The sequence below is a fragment of the Myzus persicae genome, unplaced genomic scaffold, assembly GCF_001856785.1.
Source record: "Myzus persicae strain clone G006 unplaced genomic scaffold, MPER_G0061.0, whole genome shotgun sequence".
Taxonomy (NCBI): Eukaryota; Metazoa; Arthropoda; class Insecta; order Hemiptera; family Aphididae; genus Myzus; species Myzus persicae.
This window is the reverse complement of record NW_019100981.1, coordinates 9,763-19,853: the sequence shown is the minus strand read 5'-3', so window position 1 is coordinate 19,853 and position 10,091 is coordinate 9,763. Positions and strand designations below refer to the sequence as shown.

Below are 10,091 nucleotides of genomic sequence, written 5' to 3'. Positions count from 1 at the left end.
GACTCCAATATACCACCCACGTGCCAACCCGGTAGAAAGGCGAAATCAAGAGTTGAATAAAGGGTTGCGGACCTTACTCGTTGATAAGCCTTATCATCTGTGGGATGTCTACCTGCCACACGTGTTGTTCTCTGTAAGGAACAGAGAAAACCGAAACACCGGACAGTCGCCGGCCAAAATGATGTTTGGTCGGGAGATTAAGGCCCCCGGGGACTGGCAGCTCGAGTTGGCTGAAGAGTCGCCGGACGACGGCAAAGGTGGTCCGGAGATGTCCGGAGTAGATCGGAACCCTTCGGCCGAAATCGAAGATCCTCCGGTGGAACCGGATGATGCTCCGGTTTGAGAGAGGTGTTACCCGGTGGGGTCCAGCCCCAAAAGCCCCAGTACCCATATAGCCCCAGAATTCCCGGGAAAAGACAATCTGTCAGTAGGGGATTGGGTATATTACAAAGCGCATCCGCAATCAAGTGCGGAGAAGCGTTTTCACGCGGGGTTCGCCCCGAAATGGTTAGGTCCGGTTAAGTTGGGTAAACCACTAGGAACCGGAGTGTTCTTGACGGAGGGTAAACACCCTACTAAGTTACATGTCTCAGCGATGAAGCGAGCTGTAGGACCGTCAGAGAACACTAACTAATCATACCTTGTTTCAGATGGCAGAACGCACCAATAACCCCCCACCGAACCGCAACAACCGGCCATCCCGCGGCATGATTGCCGCGCATGTGGAAAAGCTCCGGGCAATGGCCGCGCAGTTGTTGCGGGAAGCCAGGAGGAAGCCCGTGATCCTGGATTCTTGTGATTAACCAACCATCTGAGAGGCTGATGATCTGTCAATATATAGAATTTTCTTCCCAGTAAATATGGTCTTAATTGTTTTAAGCTCCATACGATATCTAATAACTCTTTTTCTGTCGTACCATAATTATGTTCTGCTTTATTCAGTACCCTTGATGAGTATACGATTGGTAAATCTTCCCCTATCGTACCTTGTGAAAGAACTGATTCAATTGCAAAGTTACTTGCATCGCATGTTACATTAAATGGTTTATCGAAATCTGGATAACTAAGAATAGGTTCCCTTATGCATCTTTTAATGTTCTAAATGCCTGTTGACACAGATCTGTCCAATCATATAGTGGATCGTTTTTCAACAATGTGGTTAATGGTTTTGCGACCTTACCATAATTCTTTATAAATCTACGGTAATATCCTGATAGTCCTAAAAAACTTTTCAATTGTTTTTGGTTCTTTGGTTCTGGAAAATTTTTTACACTCAAAATTTTTGATGGATCTGGTTTCAATCCTTGTTCTGTGATAATATGACCTAAATATATAACTTCGTGACGCAAAAATTCATATTTCATAGGTTGTACCTAACCTAACCTAAAATTCCATCATGAGGTATTGGAAAATTATTATTAACAACTTGAAACCTTACTTGTCTTTTTTTTCTTCTAAAAAATTTACCATTATATTTACTGACCCAATTGTGTTCACAAAATATTCATTAATCCCTTTTAATCGATATAAAATTCTTTTGTTAACTTTTACGTCGTCTTTTCATGATAATAATTTTACTATATTTACTTTGCTACCTGTGTCAAGTAAAAATCTTGATTTCTGATTACGAATTCCGTAGCTTGACATATAATGTGATCTTTATAAAGTTGAGCCTTTAATTTAAATGCTCTTGAAATGTCACGGCTGTTGCTTTGATTTCTTGAACCGATCGTTCGCCGTTCAGAATCGACCCTCTCTCGTTTCCCGAAGTTGATGGTTCTGTCATTGAACTTGAATTTGCCTGACTAGCTCTTTTTTCATTGTTATATTTTAATTTCCTGCATACTCCAATTTCATGACCTAGTTTCTTACAATATTTACAAACAATTATCTTGTTATTAATTGCACTTTTACTTAGCAGAATTAGAAAAAAATATTTTAATTGCAAAACAAAAGGCAGATAATGACCATTACCTTTCTCAGATTAAACAAAATAAAATGAAAGAAGAAATTTTAGAACTTAGTCTGGAAAAAAATAAAAAGGAAATATGATTTTAAAATAAATATTGACATTGTTTATTTCAAATTTGTATATAATTTTTAAATGTAGGTTTTATGACTTATGTTATTGTTAATTTTTATATACCTACTACTCAAGGAAAGAATTTATGTTATTGTTAAATGTTGAATACTATTCTAGGAAAGAATTTATGTTATTGTTAATTTTTATATACCTGCTATTAAAACAAAAATAAATGTTGCACATTTAAAATAAGTTATTTTTATTCTTGTCAGATACATCTATTAAGAAAAATAGTTTTCAATTATGTTATTTCTTACAGCATTTCCAACTTGCTGTACTGGCAAAGCGTCTAGTTCTTCAAATAAATCACCATCAATCTGCAGATCATTTTGTTTTAACAAAATATTGTGTAATACAGCAGTAGCCACAATAGTAGTCAATGCTGATTTTGGTTGATTACGTAATCCAACAGAAAGAACTGGAAAACGCCTTTTCAAAACACCAAAAACTATTTCTATTACATTTCTGGTTCCAATTTGAGCTTTCTATAAATTCAATATTTTTTTTACTTAACCACCATTATTATAAAACTATTACATTGCTAAAATTAATTTTAATTACTTGATACTTTTTTTCTGCAGCTGTGGTAGGATTTAACAACGGAGTCATCAAATATTTTCTGCAGGGATATCCACTATCTTCGAGCAGAAAACATTCTTTAAATTCATTATTTTCGAACTGTGCACACAATAAACTATTATCAAAAATAGTACTATCATGTACAGATCCTGGACATCTATATAAATAATGCATTAAATACAACTGATATACCCATAAAATGAATTAGCAAAATATCAATTAAACTATTACCTAGCTACAATGTTCATAATTTCCATTTTGCTATTACAGACAGCTTGAACATTAAAAATAACCTTTTCTATTCCTGAACTGTTCTCCTATATTACTGTTAGGAGACTGGATTCTAATATGTGTGCAATCAATTGCACCAATTACTTTAGGGAATTGGTTACGTAAATAAAATCCAATTTGAACTTCTTTCATTTCGGCTTATGTTTTGAGAATATTTATGAATAAAGGACGAAGGCAAGCTATACATTTTGATACACGTCTTATAATTCTGCAAACCAATGACTTGTGCACTTGAATATGATCACCAATAATAACCTAAATAATTGATTATTCTATATTAAATCATTATATTTTTTGTTTATAATTATTTAATAAATGTATGGTTCATAAACGAATAAATTTGAAAAACTTACTTGAAATGTCCCAGTCGCATAGAATCTCAATGCTATTAATAATTGTACTTCTGGTTTGATTGCATAATTCCTATTAGTACCATGTTTTATATCTTTTCCAATTACATTCAATAATATCATAAAGGTATTCTTTGTTAACCTATGGGGTATACACAATTTGTAATCATTTTAATTTAAAATACAACTCAATATTAATTATTAATGCAGTTATATTAGGATGGTAATAACAGGGTCAAGTGAGGTAAATGTTAACATGTTATGTACATTCTTAAGGTGTTGAGAAAAACACATTGTGATTAAAATAATACATTGCACGTTTATTATTCTTTCAATATTGATGTCAGAACAAATTTTTATTTTTTAAATTGTAATGGGGCAATAGTAAATTTAAAATTGTCGGATAATGTTTTTATATGAACCCAAAATAATTAACAATAACACAGTCTTACCTGAACCTATTTTTGAAATCTAAATCATCATATTTTTCCAGAGGAAAAAACGATCTCTGTATAATCGTGGTCGAGGAAGGTTTATCAAAACTTCAAGCACATCATTTTCTTCATCGGAATTCGATGATGATGATGATGATGATGATGATGATGATGATGATAAATACATGACTACTCTGACAAAAGCAAGAGGAGAAACTACACGCTGGTATTTGCAGTTCGTATTCACTTCGAAATTCTAATTAGTAAACTGTAAACTGACAAACTTTAAGGGCCGCATTCATAGTCGATAACCCTTTGTCGTCCGACGGTACTTAGGAGTACCAAACATTGAACAATTCATATAAAATCTAATATAGCATATATTAATTTATTAAACAATTAGTTGGTTTCATTTATTCATATAGAATAAGTAATTTATCAAGTTATACCTATTATATTAGTCAATGTATGTGTAAACTACGTCTAAAGAAAACAACATCTGTGACAACGCTTATCATCAGACCTGTGGCGACCGCCACAGCGTTTGTCGCGGCGACCCTCGCGCTCGTAGTGGCCTGCCTCAGCAGCGGCCGTTCGTTGTCACTCCACTTGTCTGTGATCCCGCGCCTACGCATATACTCGTCCGTGCAACTGCCGTGAATTTATTATATCTGTTCATTGATTTATTTAACTCTCACTTGTAACATTGTTTTGTGTAATAAACTTATTTCGTAAACATTTAATTCTCGTTGTTCATCGAAGGTAACCCTTTCCCTGTTGTGGCCTATCATAATTGGTGATAGGGGGAAATCACTGTAGTGCAATAACCAAAGCCACAAATTGGTGACCTCGTGTTTTCTCATTCGACTTTTTACATTTTTTCGAACACACGATGTGTTCCGGCAATCATACACGCGATCTTCTCTCTCTCGAGAATGAAACTCAACCGCCGACTAACGAGAACGCGAACCCGCCGTCCGATAACGTGTCCGCCGCGAGTTTCGCGCAAGTGCGTCTACCTAATTTTTGGCGGCACTCTCCACGCGAATGGTTTTTCCACGCCGAGGCCGTTTTCGCGAACCACCGTTTACGTTCTGACACCTCGAGGGCGAATTTCGTTATCGCCGCGTTAGACGAGGAAGGCATCAAGACTGTTTGCGACCTCATCGGGCCCGAAGTTCGTTTCGAGAGCCTTAAACAGCGCCTCATCTCCGCATTCGCGGTACCCCAAACCACGCGTTTTCGCAGCATCGTCCAGCCAGGCGGTCTAGGCGATAGACGGCCATCACAATTGTTGCGTGACATGCGCTACATTCTTCCGGACAGTATCGGCGAGGACGCTCTCAAGCAGTTTTGGCTACAAAAATTGCCATCAACAACCGCCGCGATCATTTCCGGACAAGATGGGTCGCTGGAGGAACTCGCAGCACGCGCTGATCGGGTCATGGAGGCGACGTCCACTTACGATGTTCACGCGGTGAACACGTCCGAACCGTCAACCGACCGATTCCGCTCAATCGAGAACGCGATAGCAGCACTCACGGCACAAGTCGCCAGTTTGGCCACACTGCAGGCCAACGGTTCTAATCACAGCCGCTCGAGATCGCGCTCCAAATCACGGTCGAACAATAACAAAAACAACGGCATGTGTTTTTATCACAACCGTTTCGGTGCGTCCGCTCGTAAATGCATAGCACCTTGCGCTTACAAGTCTCCGGAAAACTAATAGGCGCGGCGGAGGCGAGTCAGCCCACCGCCGCACTACGCAATCACCGTGTTTTCGTTTCCGATGTGCGTTCCGGTCGACGTTTTCTTATTGATTCGGGAGCTGACATTTCCGTCCTCCCGCCGTCCGCCGGTCAACACCCCACGTCCGACGTCATACTCACCGCTGCTAACGGCACCCGTATCCAAACCTACGGACGAAAAACGCTCAATCTCGATTTAGGGCTCACCCGGCCGTTTACGTGGACGTTTGAAATCGCAGATGTTACCCGAGGAATTATCGGGGCAGATTTCTTGCATTATTACGGTTTGTTAGTCGACGTCCGCCGTAACAGGTTAGTCGATTCGAACTCGGGTTTGGCATCCAGGATCGCTACCGCGAATACAGTTCCGCCGACCATTTGCGCGGTCTCTCAGCCACGTTTATGGACCAACTTGATCGCGGATTTTCTTAAGGTCACGCGGGAATCCCCCGTACCAGCCGTTTTTGCACACAACGTCGAACACGTTCTTTCGACCACCGGACCACCTTTGTTTTCGCGACCACGTCGTCTCGCGCCCGACCGTCTCGGTGCAGCTCGGAAGGAGTTCGATTTTATGCTTCGCGCTGGCATTTGTCGTCCATCGGACAGCGCGTGGGCCAGCCCTTTGCTCCTTGTCAGCAAGAAAGATGGATCGTTTCGTCCTTGTGGTGACTACCGAAGGTTGAATGCAATCACCAAAGCGGACCGGTACCCTTTACCACACATTCACGACTTCACCAGCAATCTACACGGTAAAACTATTTTTTCAAAACTTGATTTAGTGCGCGCGTACAACCAGATTCCCGTCGCACGCGACGACATTGCTAAAACCGCCGTAACAACACCTTTCGGGTTATATGAATTCCCGGTAATGTGTTTCGGGTTGAAGAACGCCGCGCAAACCTTCCAACGTTTCGTCAATGACATTCTCCGCGGATTAGATTTTGTGTTCGCTTATATAGACGATGTTTTAATCACGTCACGGTCCGAGTCCGAACACGAAATACACTTGCGATCAGTACTCGAACGTTTTCAGAAGTTCAGCGTCGCAATTAACGTCAGAAAATGCGTACTAGGTGTACCACAACTAGTTTTTCTCGGACATGTCGTCAACGGCGATGGTTGTAGCCCGCTACCCGAGCGAATCGATCAGATACGAAACTGGCCACTTCCGGTTTCCAAAAAAGCGCTGCAACGTTTCCTCGGTTCCGTAAATTACTACCACAGGTTTATACCGAACGCGGCACAACTGCAGTCTCCGTTATTCGAGCTCGCTTCGTCGGTCAAGCAGAAGGACGGCCAATTGTGTTGGTCACCAGAAACGCGACTCGCTTTCGACAAGTCCCGCAACGCTCTCGCGGACACGTTATTCCTTTGTCACCCGAGCACGGACGCTGAACTCCGATTATGCACAGACGCATCGAATACAGCCATAGGCGCAGTTCTCGAGCAGTTCATCGATGACACCTGGAAGCCACTCGGCTTTTTCTCTAGGAAGCTCACGTCCGCTCAAGCCCGTTACAGCACCTTCGATCGAGAACTGCTCGCCGCCTATTTAGCTACACGTCATTTTCTTCACCTCATTGAGGGCCGACACATTGTACTTCTGACCGATCACAAGCCACTAACGCACATGTTTTCCGTTAAGACGGACAAATACAGCGACAGACAATTGCGGCACATCAGCTTCATAGCACAATTCATCCAACAAGTTGAACATATCCACGGGGACAAGAATGTTGTCCCGGACGCGCTCTCCCGCCTCGAAACCGTCACGCTACACGCGCAGCTCCCGGATTGCAATACATTGTCAAAGGACCAAGCCGAAGATCCGCAGCTTCAACGAATTCTCGACGGTACGTTAGCCACTTCGCTAAAACTCGTAGCGCACGACACAGCTTCGGGTCCCGTATTTCTCGACACGTCAGTACCCGGCAGATCGCGCACTTACGTCCCCGCAACGCTTCGTACGTACATGAAGTTGGCCCCCCCACATTCTGCAATTTTTTTCAAACAAATTTTAAACAATTGTAAATTAATTGTAAATAATTGTAAATTCTATCCCCGAATTTGTAAATCATCTGGGGCCTCGGGAAATAAAAAACAAGTTGGGGGGGCCAAATTCACGCAGCCCCCCCACATGGTCCGATCTACTCCAAACAAATTGTAAACAATTGTAAATTAATTGTAAATAATTGTAAATTCAGTCTCCGAATTTGTAAATCATCTGGGGCCTCGGGAAATAAAAAAACAAGTTGGGGGGGGGGGGCAAATTCACGCAGCCACCCCACAGAGGTAGTCCGATCGAGTTCGATCAAATTGTAAAAATTATGCTTATGTTGAGTTATTGAACCCTTATTGAAAAATTCAAAAATTATATTTTTTTTAATCACTTAGCTAATTTTTATGCATTTTTTAAAAAAAATTACAAATTTCTAAAAATTTCTCAAGTCTATTTCTATCCCAAAAAGAGTCAAAATATTATGAAAATATTACCATTCATTATAAATGCTAATATAAATATTTGGTGAAAATTTCAAAGGTCTGCGGTTATTAGTTTTTTAGTTACACCAAAAAAATATAATCGACTTTTTCAAAAATTACCAATTTTTTATTGGTTTTTCTTGACGCTTTCTAAAACTACTTGGAATTTTCAATTTCTACCTCCCAAAAGTACCAACAAGGTTCAATTTTCTATCTCAAAAATCGAAGCATGCTTTCTATCCAAAATGTTGCTGATAGACAGAAAAAAAAACACATCATTGTACGTAAACCCAATACATTCTTTCGCCAGGCTCAGAATCTAAAATAAAAAATAAAAAAAAAACAAAATTGAAATACCTTCAGAAAAAAAAAACTGTATGTATTTTATAATTTTCAAACAATATATTAAACAATTTTCAATCAATTAAAAAAAAAAAAATTCAAAGTAAAAATGAGCGTAAGTATATATTGATAGAGGTAGTCCGATCGAGTTCGAACAAATTGTAAAAATTATGCTAATGTTGAGTTATCAAACCTTTATTGAAGAATTTAAAAAAATATACTTTTCTTAATCGCTTAACTAATTTGTATGTATCGATATGCTGATTATTTAAATAATTTATCTTTTAGTTGTTTATTTCAACATTATTTAACTGTGCCAAACTCTTCCATTGACTATAAGCGATAGATTATTTTTTACTATTTATTTATTTATTTATTTATTTATTTCAGCAAAATCACAAAAATTAAATTACAAAAAAAATTAAATTACTACAATAATAGTGATAAGAGCTGATACGTATACCAACTGAGCAAGCTCGTTTCTGGTATACGGAGTTCCTATACATATTACTTATATAATATTATAAAAATAAAGTGTCATGTGTCTTATACAATGTCTTATACAATTGAGAATGATGTATTTTACTACTCTAAATAACATTATCTTATAATTATATAACTAAACGATGCTAATAGATAATCATTTATATTTACACATAGATACTTTTTAATAATTGATTTTTACACACATTCTCATCTAGGTCATTTACTATTTTAGTAATTATATTTTTTATACGATTTTTGTTAATTATATTTTTTTCATTGGTTTTATTAGACTGATTTTCACATTCATACTTTATTAGACTCTTTACATCATTTCCTAAATTGTTGAATATAGTTTTGGCCATATAATCGGGAGCACTTTTTGTACTGGATAGTGATATATAAGGTAATTTTATGTTATTACCTGTTCTACTGTCTATTATATCTGTATTATTAAGTATTTGCATTTGAATTGCTTTTATAAGTATTTGTTTAATGTATAATTTATAGATTGATAGTATGTTAGTATTTTTAAAAATATCTATTGAAGGGTATGTCGGCGGTAACGAGTAGGCTACTTTTATAGTAATTTTCTGGGCAATATATACTGATTGTATGTCTTGTTATGTGATATTTATTAGGACTTTAGATGGTCTTCATACTTATTAATGTTATAACTCGTGAGTACGTTGCTACTTATAGTTGTGAATTGTGATATTTCTTTTTTATATAATAGGTTAGTTTATATGATAGTTTTTGCTCGATTTCCACGAGCTGCTGCTTTGTAAGAATTTTTTCCGTGTAAAAGTCTTGTATTCAAAATACATACGATTATAATAACATATTATTCAATAAAAAAATAAAAAAATATTCATGTTTGCATGTTTTTATCTCATAAATGTATACCTCTCCACTGATTTATATCGTACGTTTTATGTGCTCTAACCATTGTGCGAATCAGAGTAACTCAATTTCCCAATTTTTGAAAAAAAAAAATGAATATTTTTCCATTTAAAAATCAAGGAAAAAACTAATTAAAGTAAATTAAATACCATATTATAATAATAAAGATATATGTGTATATATTTGTACACAGCGAAGTCAAATATTAGTTTTATTGTTTGAGATATACGTGCGCTAACGTGCGTGAGACTGTTTTCTGATGGAGTGATACACAAGTCGAATCGGTGACTTTTGCGAGCGGTGCGGTGGTAGAAGTTATTTTGGTTGCGCGACTGGTCATATTAATAAGGTCCGCGGAGTATAGATGGGTTTCACAGGGAAATCCGAAATACGT

The 10,091-nt window shown here is 37.9% G+C and overlaps 1 protein-coding gene and 1 pseudogene across 1 annotated transcript; one reads left to right on the top strand and one right to left on the bottom strand.

The window, feature by feature from the left end:
• Nucleotides 1-2,304: 2,304 nt before the first annotated feature.
• LOC111027137 lies at nucleotides 2,305-3,426 on the bottom strand (annotated as a pseudogene).
• Nucleotides 3,427-4,629: 1,203 nt separating this feature from the next.
• On the top strand, nucleotides 4,630-5,471 carry LOC111027136. Its single transcript, XM_022305359.1, has one exon. It carries the CDS (start codon nucleotides 4,630-4,632, stop codon nucleotides 5,461-5,463), a length of 834 nt encoding a protein of 277 aa, XP_022161051.1. The 3' UTR covers nucleotides 5,464-5,471.
• The last annotated feature ends 4,620 nt before the right edge of the window (nucleotides 5,472-10,091 follow it).

Coding starts and splice junctions, on each gene's coding strand:
- LOC111027136 (XM_022305359.1), top strand. CDS start 4,630: ATGTGTTCCGGCAATCATACACGCGATCTTCTCTCTCTCGAGAATGAA.